The sequence below is a fragment of the Oncorhynchus kisutch genome, linkage group LG17, assembly GCF_002021735.2.
Source record: "Oncorhynchus kisutch isolate 150728-3 linkage group LG17, Okis_V2, whole genome shotgun sequence".
NCBI lineage: Eukaryota > Metazoa > Chordata > Actinopteri > Salmoniformes > Salmonidae > Oncorhynchus > Oncorhynchus kisutch.
The window spans coordinates 80,475,442-80,496,277 of record NC_034190.2 but is presented as its reverse complement, the minus strand read 5'-3'; the positions used below and the strand labels follow the sequence as shown (position 1 = coordinate 80,496,277).

The 20,836-nt window shown below is 44.5% G+C and overlaps 1 protein-coding gene and 2 non-coding genes across 3 annotated transcripts; 1 reads left to right on the top strand and 2 right to left on the bottom strand.

Moving 5' to 3' along the window:
- Positions 1 to 378: 378 nt before the first annotated feature.
- On the top strand, positions 379 to 20,487 carry dclre1b (DNA cross-link repair 1B). The gene is made up of 6 exons (XM_031794750.1): positions 379 to 482; positions 2,834 to 3,048; positions 3,475 to 3,640; positions 12,346 to 12,528; positions 13,389 to 13,690; positions 17,765 to 20,487. Exons 2-6 carry the CDS (start codon positions 2,857 to 2,859, stop codon positions 18,785 to 18,787), a joined length of 1,866 nt encoding a protein of 621 aa, XP_031650610.1. The 5' UTR covers positions 379 to 482; positions 2,834 to 2,856; the 3' UTR covers positions 18,788 to 20,487.
- On the bottom strand, positions 918 to 989 carry trnah-gug (transfer RNA histidin (anticodon GUG)). Its single transcript has one exon. It is a non-coding gene; the product is annotated as a tRNA-His (tRNA).
- On the bottom strand, positions 1,586 to 1,657 carry trnah-gug (transfer RNA histidin (anticodon GUG)). The gene has a single exon. It is a non-coding gene; the product is annotated as a tRNA-His (tRNA).
- Positions 20,488 to 20,836: the final 349 nt, after the last annotated feature.

Genomic DNA, 20,836 nt, shown 5'->3' with positions numbered 1-20,836 from the left:
CCTTCGTGGTTAGAGCGTTGGGCTAGTAACCGAAAGGTTGCTGGATCGAGTCCCAGAGCTGATAAGGTAAAAAGCTGTCGTTCTGCACCAGAGCAAGGCAGTTAACCCACTGTTCCCCTGGCACCAAAGACGTGGATGTCGATTAAGGCAGCCCATCTCTGATTCAGAGGGGTTGGGTTAAATGCGGAAAGACACATTTCAGTTGAAGGCACTCAGTTGTACAACTGACTAGGTATCCCCATTTCCCCTTTCTTTTTCATTTTTGTATCACATAATGTAACGTGATTGAATACAAGCAAACTGACAGTAGGTGGCGACATGCACAAACAAAATCTACAAACGCCTTGATACCAAAACAGAAGAAGAACCTTACCGCTCTTTTTTTTCTAAAGGGGGTACGGCGTGTGTCACGTTGCGTGGGACAGTCAGGAACACATTCACAACAATGTGGCAGAATCTTTGGAATTGGAAGTAACAGTCCTGTGAGTCCAAATGTTTACACTCTTGTGTTGCTACATTTTATGGGAAATACAACACACATGGCAGAATTGCAATGCAGCGTTCAGTAGCTTGCTATAGCTAACGTTAGTTGTCTTGATTTAGCTAACGTATCCCATTCTACACTTTGCTAGGTAATTAAATGCACAGATCGCTGTTGACTAACTAACCTGACGTATTCGTTTAATTTGCTGTTCCGCTTGACTTGTCCATGTCTTGTTAACTAGCTAACGTAACGTTACGTAGCTGAAGTGATACAGTTTTTGTCTCGTTTTTGTCTATGTGCAACACTATGTGTAACGTTCGCTGGCTGGTCAACCTCCAAAAGGACTTGTTAATGTCAAAATGAGTTAAACTCTCAGTTAATTTATCTAATCCAAAAAAAAGAGCCCTTATGCCGTGACATTGTGAATTCGCAATGCCGTGACCCGGATTCGAACCGGGGTTGCTGCGGCCACAACGCAGAGTACTAACCACTATACGATCACGGCGAGCTACCAGGGCTGTGTGGAAGGAGGGGATTCTTAGCTACTCAAACATGCACATATTTCTACGCAGTGACGTATACACGCCCGCTAAGCGGTTTCTCTGTTTTTCTTCTTCAAAAGCTCGTTCACGGATGTTTAGGAACAGGTGTAATTTGCTTGTTTGCTAATTAGCCAGTTCAAATCAATCAATGGAATTTTGAAATATTAGGATGAACAGTGTCGGAGTCCGCAGTATGTATGTATGAGATGGGATGTATAATCATTATGGACAGTAACGTTTTGTGGATACAGTATATAGTGTATCTGAAGAATACGTTGATATAATACTATATGTAACGTTACAACAATAGTTGAATAGGATGGCCTTGACTAGAATACAGTGTATATTCATGTGAAACGGGTACAACAGTATGTAAACATTATTACATTGACCAGTGGTCCATGTACAAAGGGCAGCAGCCACTAAGGTGCAGGGTTGAGTAACCGGCTAGTGACAGTGATTAAGGTTAGCTAAACAAACATTTTCATTTTAGCCAGACTATAGTTATATCCAGGGAGGGGAAAAAAGAGCCCATTTGCCGTGACATTGTGTATCGCAATGCCGTGACCCGGATTCGAACCGGGGTTGCTGCGGCCACAACGCAGAGTACTAACCACTATACGATCACGGCGAGCTACCAGGGCCGTGCGCTAAGAGGAAGGAAATAGAGTTTTAACTGAAGCCTGCAGTGACGTGGACATGCGCAACCATTTCATTTGCATGCAAGTATTCACATTGTTGTCCAAGCCGTTGTAATATTTCACTCAATGTAATTGATTTAGTTTTGAGACATATATAATCTGCTACTATGCAAACAGTATAGTTTATTTGCATAGCTAACGTTAGCTAGAACTAGCGAAATATATATTGACATTTTAATTGTTTATTTAATCCCTATTTTATCATGGAGTCATACTGAGACCAATATCTATTTTACAGATTAGCACTAAATTACAGAAATACACAACACACATCAGAATTCAAATGAAACGCAACCAGAAAGAAAAACATGGTCATAAATAATCACATTCATCAGTAATAAGGTCCTCAATCAGCTTTCTGAATGGACCTAGAGGCACCAGAACATCACATTCATCAGTAATAAGGTCCTCAATCAGCTTTCTGAATGGACCTAGAGGCACCAGAACATCACATTCATCAGTAATAAGGTCCTCAATCAGCTTTCTGAATTCACTTAGAGGCACCAGAACATCACATTCATCAGTAATAAGGTCCTCAATCAGCTTTCTGAATTCACTTAGAGGCACCAGAACATCACATTCATCAGTAATAAGGTCCTCAATCAGCTTTCTGAATTGACCTAGAGGCACCAGAACATCACATTCATCAGTAATAAGGTCCTCAATCAGCTTTCTGAATTGACCTACCAAAACATCCAATTGAAGAACCATTAACAACTAAAAGGAGTTTTACCTAACTCGATAGAGACTGAAGGAATTTCCAATTAGCCATCCCTGAGACTGGTTTTACATGCAGCCTGGTCGAGACCAGTTGAAGAAAGCCTCTGAATTAGCAGTGATCAACACTATCGAAGTCTTTTGACAGGTCAATTAGAGGGAAGAACAATGTTGCCTTTATCCATACAATTAACACACAATTTACATATTTCATATCAACACTAACGTATGGTGTGTGTGTATATATATATAATTACCCATGTTGTATGCCAAGTATATATATATACCAATGTTTGTTGTGTGTGTGTATATATAATTACCCATGTTTGTTGTATGCCAAATAGCTGTTTTTATAGTAGTTTGAATGGCTAACAGTGGCTTTTTCTCAGGAGGATACTCCAGAGCTGTGATAATGAATGGAAAACTCATCCCCCATACTCCACTGGCTGTGGACTTCTGGCAGGTCAGGAAGTGTCCGCATGTCCGCCTGTTCTTCCTGTCCCATATGCACAGTGACCACACCGTGAGCCTGACCTCGACCTGGGCCAACAGACCAATCTACTGTTCACCGGTTACTGCCACGCTGCTCAAACTCAAACTACAGGTGTGAAAGACAAAGTATCAATTATATTCTACATTAAACACACGGCAACATGAGGAATGTAGATATGGGATAATTGTTTAAACTATTCTTGCTTGCCATTACCAATTCTTGAGCTAGCTATTGAAATATGAATGACTGTATACACCATAGCGTCAGTGGAGGCTGGTGAAGGGAGGACGGCTCATGGTAATAGCTGGAATGGAGCGATGGAATGGAGTGACGGAGACCATGTATTTGATGTATTTGATCCCATTCCACATATTCCGCTTCATCCATTACCATGAGCCCGTCCTCCCCATTTAAGGTGCCACCAACCACCCTGTGTGTAGCATCTACTTTTTTTTATTTGCAAAAGTGTTGATTAGCTTTTAGGTGCTCTATATTTCAGTTTGTGATAAGGCCTCCTCTCCTCTTCCCTGTGTTCAGGTCAGAGAGAGATGGATCCATCCTCTAGAGGTGGGCGAACCCAACATGTTGCCTCTGGATGATATAGGCAAGGAGAGGTTGACCGTCACTCTCATGGATGCTAACCACTGTCCAGGGGCGGTCATGTTCCTGTTCCAAGGATACTTTGGCACCATACTCTACACTGGTGACTATTCTACACACCATACTCTACACTGGTGACTATTCTACACACCATACTCTACACTGGTGACTATTCTACACACCATACTCTACACGGGTGACTATTCTACACTGGTGACTATTCTACACACCATACTGTACACTGGTGACTATTCTACACACCATACTCTACACTGGTGACTATTCTACACACCATACTGTACACTGGTGACTATTCTACACACCATACTCTACACGGGTGACTATTCTACACACCATACTCTACACTGGTGACTATTCTACACACCATACTGTACACTGGTGACTATTCTACACACCATACTCTACACTGGTGACTATTCTACACACCATACTCTACACTGGTGACTATTCTACACACCATACTCTACACTGGTGACTATTCTACACACCATACTCTACACTGGTGACTATTCTACACACCATACTCTACACTGGTGACTATTCTACACACCATACTCTACACTGGTGACTATTCTACACACCATACTGTACACTGGTGACTATTCTACACACCATACTCTACACGGGTGACTATTCTACACACCATACTGTACATACTGCACTGTATTTCAGTCTCTCTCTCTAACTAGTCAACTTTGGCATTTAGCCAGCCAATGAAGTGACACACAGATTGTACAATATTAGGAGGCAATATACACTGTTTATATATAATATATATATATATATATATATATAATCTCAGCAAAAAAAGAAACGTCCTCTCACTGTCAGCTGTGTTTATTTTCAGCAAACTTAACGTGTAAATATTTGTATGAACATAACAAGATTCAACAACTGAGACATAAACTGAACAAGTTTCACAGACATGTGACTAACAGAAATGTAATAATGTGTCCCTGAACAAGGGGGGGGCAAAATCAAAAGTAACAGTCAGTATCTGGTGTGGCCACCAGCTGCATTAAGTACTGCAGTGCATCTGCACAGGTCTTGCTGTGATATGTTACCCCACTCTTCCGCCAAGGCACCTGCAAGTTCCCGGACATTTCTGGGGGGGAATGGCCCTAGCCCCCACTCTCCGATCCAACAGGTCCCAGACGTGCTCAATGAGATTGAGATCTGGGCTCTTTGCTGGCCATGGAGGAACACTGACATTCCTGTCTAGCAGGAAATCACACACAGAACGAGCAGTATGGCTGGTGGCATTGTCATGCTGGAGGGTCATGTCAGGATGAGCCTGCAGGAAGGGTACCACATGAGGGTGGAGGATGTCTTCCCTGTAACGCACAGCGTTGAGATTGCCTGCAATGACAACAAGCTCAGTCCGATGATGCTATGACACACCGCCCCAGACCATGATGCACCCTCCACCTCCAAATCGATCCCGCTCCAGAGTACAGTCCTCGGTGAAACGCTCGTTCCTTCGACGAGAAATGCAAATCCGACCATCACCCCTGGTGAGACGAAAACTCATCTCGTCAGTGAAGTACACTTTTTGCCAGTCCTGTCTGGTCCAGCGACGGTGGGTTTGTGCCCATAGGCGACGTTGTTGCCGGCGATGTCTGGTGAGGACTTGCCTTACAACAGGCCTACAAGCCCTCAGTCCAGCCTCTCTCAGCCTATTGCAGACAGTCTGAGCACTGATGGAGGGATTGTGCGTTCCTGGTGTAACTCGGGCAGTTGTTGTTGCCATCCTGTACCTGTCCAGGGGGGCGTTGTTCGGATGTACCGATCCTGTGCAGGTGTTGTTACACGTGGTCTGCCACTGCGAGGACGATCAGCTGTCCTTCCTGTCTCCCTGTAGCGCTGTCTTAGGCGTCTCACAGTACAGACAATGCAATTTATTGCCCTGGCCACATCTGCAGTCCTCATGCCTTCTTGCAGCATGCCTAAGGCACGTTCACGCAGATGAGCAGGGACCCTGGGAATCTTTCTTTTGGTGTAGAAAGAATCAGTAGAAAGGCCTCTTTAGTGTCCTAAGTTTTCATAACTGTGACCTTAATTGCCTACCGTCTGTAAGCTGTTAGTGTGTCTTAACGACCGTTCCATAGGTGCATGTTCATTAATTGTTTATGTTTCATTGAACAAGCATGGGAAACAGTGTTTAAACCCTTTACAATGAAGATCTGTGAAGTTATTTAGATTTTTTATCTTTGCAAGACAGGGTCCTGAAAAAGGGACGTTTCATTTTTTGCTGAGTTTATATATACATGCATACATACATACAGTTGAAGTCGGAAGTTTACATTCACTTAGGTTGGAGTCATTAAAACTCATTTTTCAACCACTCCACACATTTCTTGTTAACAAACTATAGTTTTGGCAAGTCGTTTAGGACCTCTACTTTGTGCAAGACACAAGTTATTTTTCCAACAATTGTTTACAGACACATTATTTCACTTATAATTCACTGTGTCACAATACCAGTGGGTCAGACGTTTACATGCACTAAGTTGACTGTGCCTTTAAACAGCTTGGAAAATTCCAGAAAATGATGTCATGGCTTTAGAAGCTTCTGATAGGCTAATTGACATCATTTGATTCAATTGGAGGTTTACCTGTGGATGTATTTCAAGGACTACCTTCAAACTCAGTGCCTCTTTGCTTGATGGGAAAATCAAAAGAAATCAGCCAAGACCTCAGAAAAAAAATAGTTGACCTCCACAAGTCTGGTTCATCCTTGGGAGCAATTTCCAAACGCCTGAAGGTACCATGTTCATCTGTACAAACAATATTACGCAAGTATGAACACGATGGGACCACGCAGCCGTCATACCGCTCAGGAAGGAGACGTGTTCTGTCTCCTAGAGATGAACGTACTTTGGTGCGAAAAGTGCAAATCAATCCCAGAACAACATTAAAGGACCTTGTGAAGATGCTGGAGGAAACAGGTGCAAAAGTATCTGTATCCACAGTAAAACGAGTCCTATATCGACATAACCTGAAAGGCCGCTCAGCAAGAAAAAAGCCACTGCTCCAAAACCGCCATAAAAAAAGCCAGACTGCACTGCATATGGGGACAAAGATTGTACTTTTTGGAGAAATGTCCTCTGGTCTGATGAAACAGAAATAGAACTGTTTGGCCATAATGACCATCATTATGTTTGGAGGAAAAAGGGGGAGGCTTGCACGCCCAAGAACACCATCCCAACCGTGAAGCACGGGGGTGGCAGCATCATGCTGTGGGGGTGCTTTGCTGCAGGAGGGACTGGTGCACTTCACAAAATAGATGGCGTCACGAGGGAGGAAAATGATGTGGATATATTGAAGCAACATCTCAAAACATCAGTCAGGTAGTTAAAGGCTTGTTCGCAAATGGGTCTTGTCTTCCAAATGGACAATGACCCCAAGCATACTTCCAAAGTTGTGGCATAATGGCTTAAGGACAACAAAGTCAAGGTATTGGAGTGGCCATCACAAAGCCCTGACCTCAATCCTATAGAAAATGTGTGGGCAGAACTGAAAAAGTGTGTGCGAGCAAGGAGGCCTACAAACCTGACTCAGTTCCACCAGCTCTGTCATGAGGAATGGGCCAAAATTCACCCAACTTATTGTGGGAAGGTTGTGGAAGGCTACCCGAAAACATTTGACCCAAGTTAAACAATTTAAAGGCAATGCTACCAAATACTAATTGAGTGTATGTAAAATTCTGACCCACTGGGAATGTGATGAAAGAAATAAAAGCTGAAATAAATCATTCTCTCTCTACTATTATTCAGACATTTCACATTCTTAAAATAAAGTGGTGATCCTAACTGACCTAAGACTATCATTTTTACTAGGATTAAATGTCAGGAATTGTGAAAAAACTTGAGTTTAAATGTATTTGGCTAAAGGTGTATGTAATCTTCCGACTTCAACTGTGTGCATATAGATAATATATTATATATACATGTCTCAGTAGCTACTAAATAACATTTCCTGTGGCACACTGACTCACCTAATGATGAATATGAAGCCATCAGCTAGTCACTGTGATGACTGATGAGCTACATTGAAAAACAGTGCTGCTGTTTGCTCCAAACTGGGACTTGTTGAGACAATGTGTTTCTATTGGTTCCACAGACAGATTATCGTCAGTAGGCGTTTTGCTTTCCAAACTGTACGTTTCCCCCCCGTGATTGTATTTTGAAATCTGCAAAAGAAAAAACAGAAATATAATCCAATAGATTGCAGTTCCCATTTTAAGTCAGGACTGGCATTCATTACTAGTGTACCCCAAGATGTTAACATTCAAATTGTATGAGTAAGAGGTTACAAACCCCTTCTGTGGATTATATTTCTATGGCCACAACTCAACAAGCTGTAGCCCATATTTGACGCACATGCTGCCCAAACTGCTGTGTTCCCTACTGTAGATATACCTGTAACTGCCGAAATGAAGGAAACACTTTAGTAAACCATGAATAAAAAGTGTATGTTATGGTGTGGGGTGCATTTTCCTGGCACGGTTTAGGTCCACTTGTAAAGTCTATGCCAAGGAGCATTGAAGATGTTCTGGTGTCCTTTATGAACCTTTATGTTGGTGTTTCCTTCATTTTGGCAGATACCTGTATGTGCTTGTGATAAAACTTAATCCTCAGTGATTTTTTTATTTTTTATAAACAAATGTATCTAATTATGTGGTTGGATAAAACACATTTTTTATTATTTTTTATTATAATTACTTTACTTTACTTTGTCTCTTGGGCCGAGCCCCTGACATTGACCAGTTTTTATTTATTATACATTTTTATTTTATTTTGTATTAATCAGTTACCCAATCAAGGCAGGGCCCCCCCAGTTACCCACATGGGCCCCTAACCTCCTCTTCTCCCCCATCGGATGATTAGCAGAGCGGCAGGAGGCAGTAGTAGGCTGTCTACACTCTTTGAGAGCGGGTTCCTGAGTCTTCCTGTAGTTGACAGTTGCAGTAAAAAAAACGATTAAATATATTGTTTACAATATATACACTAATATATACACTAATATATACACCAATATATACACTAATATATACACCAATATATACACTAATATATACACTAATATATACACCAATATATACACTAATATATACACCAATATATACACTAATATATACACCAATATATACACCAATATATACACTAATATATACACCAATATATACACCAATATATACACTAATATATACACTAATATATACACTAATATATACACTAATATATACACCAATATATACACTAATATATACACTAATATATACACTACACTGCTGCTATAACAGCCTCCACTCTTCTGGGAAGGCTCTCCACTAGATGTTGGAACACTGCTGCTATAACAGCCTCCACTCTTCTGGGAAGGCTCTCCACTAGATGTTGGAACACTGCTGCTATAACAGCCTCCACTCTTCTGGGAAGGCTCTCCACTAGATGTTGGAACACTGCTGCTATAACAGCCTCCACTCTTCTGGGAAGGCTCTCCACTAGATGTTGGAACACTGCTGCTATAACAGCCTCCACTCTTCTGGGAAGGCTCTCCACTAGATGTTGGAACACTGCTGCTATAACAGCCTCCACTCTTCTGGGAAGGCTCTCCACTAGATGTTGGAACACTGCTGCTATAACAGCCTCCACTCTTCTGGGAAGGCTCTCCACTAGATGTTGGAACACTGCTGCTATAACAGCCTCCACTCTTCTGGGAAGGCTCTCCACTAGATGTTGGAACACTGCTGCTATAACAGCCTCCACTCTTCTGGGAAGGCTATCCACTAGATGATGGAACACTGCTGCTATAACAGCCTCCACTCTTCTGGGAAGGCTCTCCACTAGATGTAGGAACACTGCTGCTATAACAGCCTCCACTCTTCTGGGAAGGCTCTCCACTAGATGTTGGAACACTGCTGCTATAACAGCCTCCACTCTTCTGGGAAGGCTCTCCACTAGATGTTGGAACACTGCTGCTATAACAGCCTCCACTCTTCTGGGAAGGCTTTCCACTAGATGTTGGAACACTGCTGCTATAACTGCCTCCACTCTTCTGGGAAGGCTCTCCACTAGATGTTGGAACACTGCTGCTATAACAGCCTCCACTCTTCTGGGAAGGCTCTCCACTAGATGTTGGAACACTGCTGCTATAACAGCCTCCACTCTTCTGGGAAGGCTCTCCACTAGATGTTGGAACACTGCTGCTATAACAGCCTCCACTCTTCTGGGAAGGCTCTCCACTAGATGTTGGAACACTGCTGCTATAACAGCCTCCACTCTTCTGGGAAGGCTTTCCACTAGATGTTGGAACACTGCTGCTATAACAGCCTCCACTCTTCTGGGAAGGCTCTCCACTAGATGTTGGAACACTGCTGCTATAACAGCCTCCACTCTTCTGGGAAGGCTTTCCACTAGATGTTGGAACACTGCTGCTATAACAGCCTCCACTCTTCTGGGAAGGCTTTCCACTAGATGTTGGAACACTGCTGCTATAACAGCCTCCACTCTTCTGGGAAGGCTCTCCACTAGATGTTGGAACACTGCTGCTATAACAGCCTCCACTCTTCTGGGAAGGCTCTCCACTAGATGTTGGAACACTGCTGCTATAACAGCCTCCACTCTTCTGGGAAGGCTCTCCACTAGATGTTGGAACACTGCTGCTATAACAGCCTCCACTCTTCTGGGAAGGCTCTCCACTAGATGTTGGAACACTGCTGCTATAACAGCCTCCACTCTTCTGGGAAGGCTTTCCACTAGATGTTGGAACACTGCTGCTATAACAGCCTCCACTCTTCTGGGAAGGCTTTCCACTAGATGTTGGAACATTGCTGCTATAACAGCCTCCACTCTTCTGGGAAGGCTTTCCACTAGATGATGGAACACTGCTGCTATAACAGCCTCCACTCTTCTGGGAAGGCTTTCCACTAGATGTTGGAACACTGCTGCTATAACAGCCTCCACTCTTCTGGGAAGGCTCTCCACTAGATGTAGGAACACTGCTGCTATAACAGCCTCCACTCTTCTGGGAAGGCTCTCCACTAGATGTAGGAACACTGCTGCTATAACAGCCTCCACTCTTCTGGGAAGGCTCTCCACTAGATGTTGGAACACTGCTGCTATAACAGCCTCCACTCTTCTGGGAAGGCTCTCCACTAGATGATGGAACACTGCTGCTATAACAGCCTCCACTCTTCTGGGAAGGCTCTCCACTAGATGTTGGAACACTGCTGCTATAACAGCCTCCACTCTTCTGGGAAGGCTCTCCACTAGATGTTGGAACACTGCTGCTATAACAGCCTCCACTCTTCTGGGAAGGCTCTCCACTAGATGTTGGAACACTGCTGCTATAACAGCCTCCACTCTTCTGGGAAGGCTCTCCACTAGATGTTGGAACACTGCTGCTATAACAGCCTCCACTCTTCTGGGAAGGCTCTCCACTAGATGTTGGAACACTGCTGCTATAACAGCCTCCACTATTCTGGGAAGGCTCTCCACTAGATGTTGGAACACTGCTGCTATAACTGCCTCCACTCTTCTGGGAAGGCTTTCCACTAGATGATGGAACACTGCTGCTATAACATCCTCCACTCTTCTGGGAAGGCTCTCCACTAGATGTAGGAACACTGCTGCTATAACTGCCTCCACTCTTCTGGGAAGGCTTTCCACTAGATGATGGAACACTGCTGCTATAACAGCCTCCACTCTTCTGGGAAGGCTCTCCACTAGATGTTGGAACACTGCTGCTATAACAGCCTCCACTCTTCTGGGAAGGCTCTCCACTAGATGTTGGAACACTGCTGCTATAACAGCCTCCACTCTTCTGGGAAGGCTCTCCACTAGATGTTGGAACACTACTGCTATAACATCCTCCACTCTTCTGGGAAGGCTCTCCACTAGATGTTGGAACATTGCTGCTATAACAGCCTCCACTCTTCTGGGAAGGCTTTCCACTAGATGTTGGAACATACATTGCTGCTATAACATCCTCCACTCTTCTGGGAAGGCTCTCCACTAGATGTTGGAACATTGCTGCAGGGACTTGCTCCATTCAGCCTCAAGAGCATTAGTGAGGTCGTGCACTGATGTTGGGCGATTAGGCCTGGCTCGCAGTCGGTTTTCCAATTCATCTCAAAGGTGTCCAATGGGGTTGAGGTCAGGGCTCTGTGCAGGCCAGTCAAGTTCTTCCACACCGATCTCGACAAACCATTTCTGTTTGGACCTCGCTTTGTGCACGGGGGCATTGTCATGCTGAAACAGGAAAGAGCCTTCCACAAACTGTTGCCAGAAAGTTGGAAGCACGGAATCATCTAGAATGTCATTGTATGTTGATGCGTTATGATTTCCCTTCACTGGAACTAAGGGGAACAGTTCTTGTGCTGACGTTTCTTCCAGGGGCAGTTTGGATCTCGGTAGGGAGTGTTGCAACCGAGGACAGACAATTTTTACGTGCGTCAGCACTCGGCGGTCCTGTTCTGTGAGCTTGTGTGGTCTACCACTTCGCGGCTGAGCCTTTGTTGCTCCTAGACGTTTCCACTTTACAATAACATCACTTACAGTTGACCGGGGCAGCTCTAGCAGGGCAGAAATTTGACGAACTGACTTGTTGGAATGTTGGCATCCAACGATTGTGGCACGTTTAAAAGTTACTGAGCTCTTAAGGCTATTCTACTGCCAATGTTTGTCTATGGAGATCGCATGGCTGTGTGCTCGATTTTTATAAACCTGACAGCAATGGGTGTGTAGCTGAAATTCTGAAGAGTATGTACCTTCTCTGTCTTTCCAGGAGATTTTCGCTACACTCCGTCCATGCTGCGTGAGCCGTGTCTAAGGACCAACACCACTATAGATGTCCTGTACCTGGATAACACTAACTGTGACCCCACACGCACCCTGCCCTCCAGACAACGAGCCACTCAGCAGATCAAAGAGATCATCCGTAGCCAGCCCAAGCACAATGTTGTCATTGGTGAGACAGAGGCTTTTAACTGTTAAGCTACTCGTTTTTGTGTAGTGTGTGGGTATTATATATACTGACCCCCCCATACCCTAGGTTTATCTGAACTGACACTCCCCCCATATCCTAGGTTTATCTGAACTGACACTCCCCCCATATCCTAGGTTTATCTGAACTGACACTCCCCCCATATCCTAGGTTTATCTGAACTGACACTCCCCCCATATCCTAGGTTTATCTGAACTGACACTCCCCCCATATCCTAGGTTTATCTGAACTGACACTCCCCCCATATCCTAGGTTTATCTGAACTGACACTCCCCCCATACCCTAGGTTTATCTGAACTGACACTCCCCCCATACCCTAGGTTTATCTGAACTGACACTCCCCCCATACCCTAGGTTTATCTGAACTGACACTCCCCCCATACCCTAGGTTTATCTGAACTGACACTCCCCCCATACCCTAGGTTTATCTGAACTGACACTCCCCCCATACCCTAGGTTTATCTGAACTGACACTCCCCCCATACCCTAGGTTTATCTGAACTGACACTCCCCCCATACCGTAGGTTTATCTGAACTGACACTCCCCCCATACCCTAGGTTTATCTGAACTGACCCCCCCATACCCTAGATTTATCTGAACTGACCCCCCCCATACCCTAGGTTTATCTGAACTGACCCCCCCATACCCTAGATTTATCTGAACTGACCCCCCCCATACCCTAGGTTTATCTGAACTGACCCCACTCCTGGTGGTATAGAGATGCAGTAGATCATGTTATTTATATATATATATAAATGTATATATATGCATATGTAAATATATATATATATGCATATGCATGTGTGTTGTGTGTTGTCTGCAGGCCTCTATACTCTGGGTAAGGAGTCTCTATTGGTACAGCTGGCCATGGAGTTTAAGACCTGGATTGAAGTGTCCATCGAGAGACTAAAGACTCTCAGAGCCCTGGAGCTACCAGATGTCTTCACCACTGAGCCAGGAGCGGGTCGGATCAGGGCTGTGGACCAGTCAGAGATCCGCTCCACCAACCTCCTCCGTTGGAACAGGGAACACCCCACCCTGGCTATCCTGCCCACCAGCAGACCCCTGGTCTCCTTCCACCCTAATGTTCATGTGGTGCCTTACTCTGACCACTCCTCCTACCAGGTAGGGATGAGTTCAACATCGACCACTCCTCCTACCAGGTAGGGATGAGTTCAACATTGACCACTCCTCCTACCAGGTAGGGATGAGTTCAACATTGACCACTACTCTTAACAGGTGGGGATGAGTTCAACATTGACCACTCCTCTTAACAGGTGGGGATGAGTTCAACATTGACCACTCCTCTTACCAGGTGGGGATGAGTTCAACATTGACCACTCCTCTTACCAGGTGGGGATGAGTTCAACATTGACCACTCCTCTTACCAGGTGGGGATGAGATCAACATTGACCACTCCTCTTACCAGGTGGGGATGAGTTCAACATTGACCACTCCTCTTACCAGGTGGGGATGAGTTCAACATTGACCACTCCTCTTACCAGGTGGGGATGAGATCAACATTGACCACTCCTCTTACCAGGTGGGGATGAGTTCAACATTGACCACTCCTCTTACCAGGTGGGGATGAGTTCAACATTGACCACTCCTCCTACCAGGTGGGGATGAGTTCAACATTGACCACTCCTCCTACCAGGTGGGGATGAGTTCAACATTGACCACTCCTCCTACCAGGTGGGGATGAGTTCAACATTGACCACTCCTCCTACCAGGTGGGGATGAGTTCAACATTGACCACTCCTCCTACCAGGTGGGGATGAGTTCAACATTGACCACTCCTCTTACCAGGTGGGGATGAGTTCAACATTGACCACTCCTCTTACCAGGTGGGGATGGGGTCAACATTGACCACTCCTCTTACCAGGTGGGGATGGGGTCAACATTGACCACTCCTCTTACCAGGTGGGGATGAGGTCAACATTGACCACTCCTCCTACCAGGTGGGGATGAGGTCAACATTGACCACTCCTCTTACCAGGTGGGGATGAGGTCAACATTGACCACTCCTACCAGGTGGGGATGAGGTCAACATTGACCACTCCTCCTACCAGGTGGGGATGAGGTCAACATTGACCACTCTTCCTACCAGGTGGGGATGAAGTCAACATTCGTAGTAAAATAATAAGTAAATGCAGCACACATGATTTCACCTCTGCACATTATAACATTATAATTACTTTTCTGTACATTTTTCGGTATGACAGCTTTTGAAAAGGTGCCGTAATTTTTGTACAACATAGTTAAGGAGTCCCGTCTAGTCCAGCTGGCCATGGAGTTTAAGACCCGTCCCAAAATTACAGCACCAAAAGGTGTCATACCGAAACTATGACAACAGATGTTCAGAGGTCAAATCTTGTATACAGGAGTTATCGTAATTTTTCATACAGTGTGGAACTCCACACCAGATACGACAAACCAGAGAATAGTTCAGAAGAGGAATTACCATCCCAGAGAGGCAGGTGGCCTAGTGGTTAGAGTGTAGAGGTGGCAGGTGGCCTAGTGGTTAGAGTGTAGAGGTGGCAGGTGGCCTAGTGGTTAGAGTGTAGAGGTGGCAGGTGGCCTAGTGGTTAGAGTGTAGAGGTGGCAGGTGGCCTAGTGGTTAGAGTGTAGAGGTGGCAGGTGGCCTAGTGGTTAGAGTGTAGAGGTGGCAGGTGGCCTAGTGGTTAGAGTGGAGGGGCGGTTGTTGAAGTACCCCCCCCCTGGTTGTTGAAGTACAGTGCAGTAGTATCTAATAATTCACAACAATACACACACATCTAAAAGTAAAATAATGTAATTAAGAAACATTAGGACGAGCAATATCAGATGTATGTATAATCATTATGGACGTTTTGTGTATACACTATATATAGTGTATCTGAAGAATACGTGGATGTAATAGTATATGTAACGTTACAGCAATAGTTTAATTTTTTATTTTATGTAACTAGGCAAGTCAGTTAAGAACAAATTCTTATTTTCAATGACAGCCTAGGAACAGTAGGTGAAACTGCTTGTTCAGGGGCAGAACGACAGATTTGTACATTGTCAGCTCAGGGGTTTGAACTTGCAACCTTTCGGTTACTAGTCCAATGCTCTAACCACTAGGCTACCCTGCTGCCCCATATGATGGCCATAACCAGAATACAGTGTATATTCATGTGAAACGGGTACAACAGTATGTAAACATTATTACATTGACCAGTGGTCCATGTACAAAGGGCAGCAGCCTCTAAGGTGCAGGGATGAGTGGGTGGTAGCCGGCTTGTGACAGTGACTAAGTTCAGGGCAGGGTACTGCTGCGCCTTCTTCACCACACTGTCTGTGTGGGTGGACCGTTTCAGATTGTCCGTGATGTGTTCGCCGAGGAACTTGAAGCTTATTTACCTTTTCCACTGTGGGTCCCGTCGATGTGGATAGGGGGCTGCTCCCTCTGCTGTTTCCTAAAGTCCACGATCAGCTCCTTTGTTTTGTTGACATTGAGGGAGAGGTTTATTTCCTGGCACCTCTCCCTGTAGTCTGTCTCGTCATTGTTGGTAATCAGGCCTACCACTGTTGTGTTGTCTACAAACTTGATGATTTAGTTGGAGGCGTGCGTGGCCACGCAGTCATGGGTGAACAGGGAATACAGGAGGGGGCTGAGCACGCACCCTTGTGGGACCCCTGTGTTGAGGATCAGTGTAGTGAAGGTGTTGTTGCCTACATTCACTACCTGGGGGGGTGGCCCGTCAGGAAGTCCAGGACCCAGTTGCACAGGGCGAGGTTCAGACCCAGGGCCCCGAGCTTAATGATGAGCTTGGAGGGTACTATGGGATTGAAGGCTGAGCTGTAGTCAAAGAACAGATGGGATAGGGCAGTGTACAGCGCGATGGCGTACAATTTGTGCCATGCAATGAGGATAGCTGGACCACCTACTGAAATGTGCTATGTCGTGTGAATCAGGTGAAAAGGAGCCTGGAGTACCACTATAATGTTTTTTTCTTAACTAATAAATGAGTTTCCCATAAAAAATATAGTAAGAGGTATGTATACTTACATCAAACGAAAATCAATGTTTGTGTCATATTGCACAGAATACTGCATAGTGTACACAGAACAATGAAATGCTTAAAGGCACTGTTGAGATTTGAACTCAGGTGCTCCTGTTTACTAGCTAAGCCACAGTACCAATACATTCTTTTCACAGGGGTCAACACATTTTCAAATATTTCTTTATATATCTTTTTTCATTTAAACTTGTATCTCTGTACAGTAATGGGAAAATATCAAATACACATTTTGATTTCCTCATTTTTGGAATCGGACACTCGATTTGACTAAGCGATTTCGGACACTCGATTTGACTAAGCGATTTCGGACACTCGATTTGACTAAGCGATTTCGGACACTCGATTTGACTAAGCGATTTCGGACACTCGATTTGACTAAGCGATTTCGGACACTCGATTTGACTAAGCGATTTCGGACACTCGATTTGACTAAGCGATTTCGGACACTCGATTTGACTAAGCGATTTCGGACACTCGATTTGACTAAGCGATTTCGGACACTCGATTTGACTAAGCGATTTAATGGATTAATCCAAATCATACCTTCTAGCAGGACCGGAGCCCTATACTACTATACTAGAATTGCAGTAAATTAGCTGTAAAACTGCACATTTTTCTCTCCGCTGCATGGCAAAATGTGTAGAATTGCAGTAAATTTCTCATAAAATTGCTAAATCTTCTCTCTGCCTCATTGCAAAATGTGTAGAATTGCAGTAAATAAAACTTTTTAAAGCAGATTTTCTCGGTCTTCGCTGTCAGGAAAAGGCCCCTCATGAGTTCTGTGTTGTTGTGGCCCCCCCACCCCCATCAAAGTTGCCCATCCCTAGATTACACAGTCAAGTTGCAATTCATTCAAAAAATAACCCTTATGCATTGCAATGCCTTGACCCAGATTCGAACTAGAGTTTCTGCGGCCACAATGCAGAGTATTAACCACTATACAATCACAACAAGCTACCAGGATATTAGGTTTAATAGCTCAAACCTGCAGTGGTTTAACCCTTTGTATGGCTCTGCATGCAAGGAGCGGTCCAAGACCATTTAAGATATTAAACTGGTTCTGTCTTGATGTCCCATCGAGAAACTAGTGTACAGACACCCTTGATTTAATTTAAATGTATTTATGTAACTCATCCCTCCTTCCTACCAGGAACTGGAGGACTTTGTCTCGGCCCTGCAGCCCACCTCCCTGGTCCCCATCGTGGGCAGGCTTACCTCTGGCATCCCCTCCTTCTCTGCCCTGCTGCCTAGGAGAAAACACCACAAAGTTCTGGTTCCCGAGTCAGTCCGGCACTATATGAAGGGCCTGCCTGAGTTGCAGGTTCAAGACCCTGGTCAGTCCAGCTTCCTGGGTTACAGTAACCTGCTGCGGAGGCCTATCCGACCCCCTCCACCCAGAGGGGTGGTGTTTGAGTCCCCCCCTAAGGCCCCCTCCAGGCCTGGGTCGGTGGTGGACGAAGCCTGGGAGACAGGGTCCATGGAGCATCCTCATCAGGAGGAAGAGATGGTCACAGAGATGGATGCAGATAAAGATGGAGAAGATTCAGACTGTATACTGATGGATCTGAGTAAAGACCACAGCCCTACCACAGACATAGGGCCCAGCTCCAACCCCAACCCCAGCCTGACCAGAGACCCTAACCCCAGCCTCAGCAGAGCCCCATGGAGCCTGAATCTGGTCCACAGGGTCTCAGAGAACCTGGATTTGGAGGAGAGTGTCCCTTTCAGTCTATTCACCCAGAGTAACTTTACACTCATGGAGGTCCTGAGAAATACTGCCATTTCACTGAGACCCAGAGCTGTGAGAGAGGAGACCCATCCTCAGTATTTGCCTCGTGACAACGACAATATGGCCGCCGAAAACTGTAACTTAAACGGAGTATCAGTTAACATAACCAGTTCCCACAATGGACAGTCAGACCAGGAGATAGAATGTCTTCCATTACCGCTTCTTAGCCTGAGCCCCTGTTCCAGTGACAGTACCTGTGTGAACACTAGTGACACCACTGACACACATACACAACCTGAACCTCCAGAAGACTGTGAGATGTCTCTTCTGCGGTCCCTCCCTTTCTCCGAGGAGGACGTGTCTGTCTCTGGTTGCTATAGGAACACTCTTCTTGACCGGAGCTTTTTGGAAAAATTCAGTCTCTCTCCTTTAGATTTGAAGTAGGGTGAAGTTGCCCAAACCTAGACACTGATCTCGGGTCAGTTTTTCGATTTTTCTCCACTAATGGTTTAAGGGTATGATTGGGAGAGGTGAAGCTGATCCTAGATCTGTACCTATAGCAGTCTTCAGTTCCACTCTGCTGTGGAGAGGTACCTTAGCTGCTTACGCGAGACAGAGACAGAGACCGAAGACAATGTGAATACTAACATGTCTCCACATTCCTTAAGAAGACTTGTACTGTTTTTGTCATTTATTTTGTTGCTATGTCAGCTGGAGATTTTCCATTTAAGGTTTTTTTTTTTTTGGTTCAGGACTAGGCTTCATCTGTGTCTGGGGAAACTGGTCTGTTATGTTGACTTTAAGTGAAGTGCATATTTCACTGTGTCATTTTAATTTCTGACATGATTGGTGTTTATACAGGTGCAGTATTTACTCAGCTCTCACCTACTCTATGTTATGGCTAGGTTGTAGGTTGCATGGATTCATTTCATTCCCCGTAATGTGCCACAGTGATTGAACCATGTTTTTAAGGATTTATTCCCCGTAATGTGCCACAGTGATTGAACCATGTTTTTAAGGATTTATTCCCCGTAATGTGCCACAGTGATTGAACCATGTTTTTAAGGATTTATTCCCCGTAATGTGCCACAGTGATTGAACCATGTTTTTAATGTGACTCATTGGTTGAAAGGCTTCATCCTGTAGCCAATGTATTCTATGCCTTTTACCCATCTCACAGTTGATTATATATATAATATACACTGAGTGTACAAAACATTAGGAACACCTTCCCCCTTGACTGGTGTCACGCTCCCTGCCATCCAGGACCTATATGTCAGACAGAGGAAAGCCCGAAAACCTGCCAAAGACTCCAGCGACCAAAGCCTTAGACTGTTCATTCTGGTACCGCCCAGCAAACGGTCCTGGTGCATCGGCTCCCATAACAACAGGCGCTGAGACAGCTTCTACTCCCAAGCCATTAGACTGCTAAATAGTTAATTAAATGGTTACCCAGACTATCTGCACTGACCTTTTCTTGTACCGAATCGATGCACACTCACAAAACTATACACCGAGTGTACAAAACATTAGGAACACCTTCCTAATATTGAGTTGTACCCCCTTTTGCCCTCAGAACAGCCTCAATTTGTCGGGGCATGGACTCTACAAGTTTTGAAAGCGTTCCACAGGGACGCTGGCCAATGTTGACTCCATTGCTTCCCACATCTGTGTCTAGTTGGCTGGATGTCCTTTGGTGGACCATTGTTGATCCACACGGGAAACTGTTGAGTGTGAAAAACCCAGAAGCGTTGCAGTTCTTGACACAAACCGGTGCGCCTGGCACCTTCTACCATACCCAGTTCAAAGACACTTCAATGTTTTGTCTTGCTCATATACACAATCCATGTCTCAATTGTCTCATGGCTTAAAAATCCTTCTTTATTCTCCTCCCCTTAATCTACACTGATTGAAAAGGATTTAACAAGTAACATCAATAAGGAATCATAGCTTTCACCTAGATTCACCTGGTCAGTCTGTCATGGAAAGAGAGGGGTTCTTAATGTTTTATATACTCTGTGTAGATTACCACAGTTTACTGTTGGTTTCAAATGTGTTATCTTTCTCACAGTCACTGTTCATTTAAAAAAAAGTATTGTTACCATGGAATTGAAATATATATGTAAAATAAAGTTTAAAATGTTGATGTTGGCATTTAATTGCTGTTTGTGGCTCCTGTACAAAGTTACTCAGTCAAATACTGTCATTTCCAGTGCTGATAGGAAAGCGTCTCCCAGTAGCTTGTAATTGCAACATGTGGCCAGAAGGAGGCAGTAGATTGCTGATAGATTTCATATGTTCTGGTGTTTCCCATAGAGAATGATAGAGGACTCAAGTTACAGAGCTCCAAACATTGACTCTAGCTAATTGAAAATGAATAGGGTTCAGATAGAGTTTCCATGGGTGAATATATAAAGAATTTAATGTGAATACATTATATAGATGTCAATAACAATCTAAATTCCAGTTCATACCTACTACCTACAATATTTT

What these genes read in the sequence shown, in the direction of transcription:
- dclre1b (XM_031794750.1), top strand. Translation starts at nt 2,857, where the DNA reads ATGAATGGAAAACTCATCCCCCATACTCCACTGGCTGTGGACTTCTGG. An exon ending in TGCTCAAACTCAAACTACAG is followed by an intron (nt 3,049 to 3,474) that starts GTGTGAAAGACA and finishes CCCTGTGTTCAG; the next exon opens with GTCAGAGAGAGATGGATCCA. An exon ending in TGGCACCATACTCTACACTG is followed by an intron (nt 3,641 to 12,345) that starts GTGACTATTCTA and finishes CTGTCTTTCCAG; the next exon opens with GAGATTTTCGCTACACTCCG.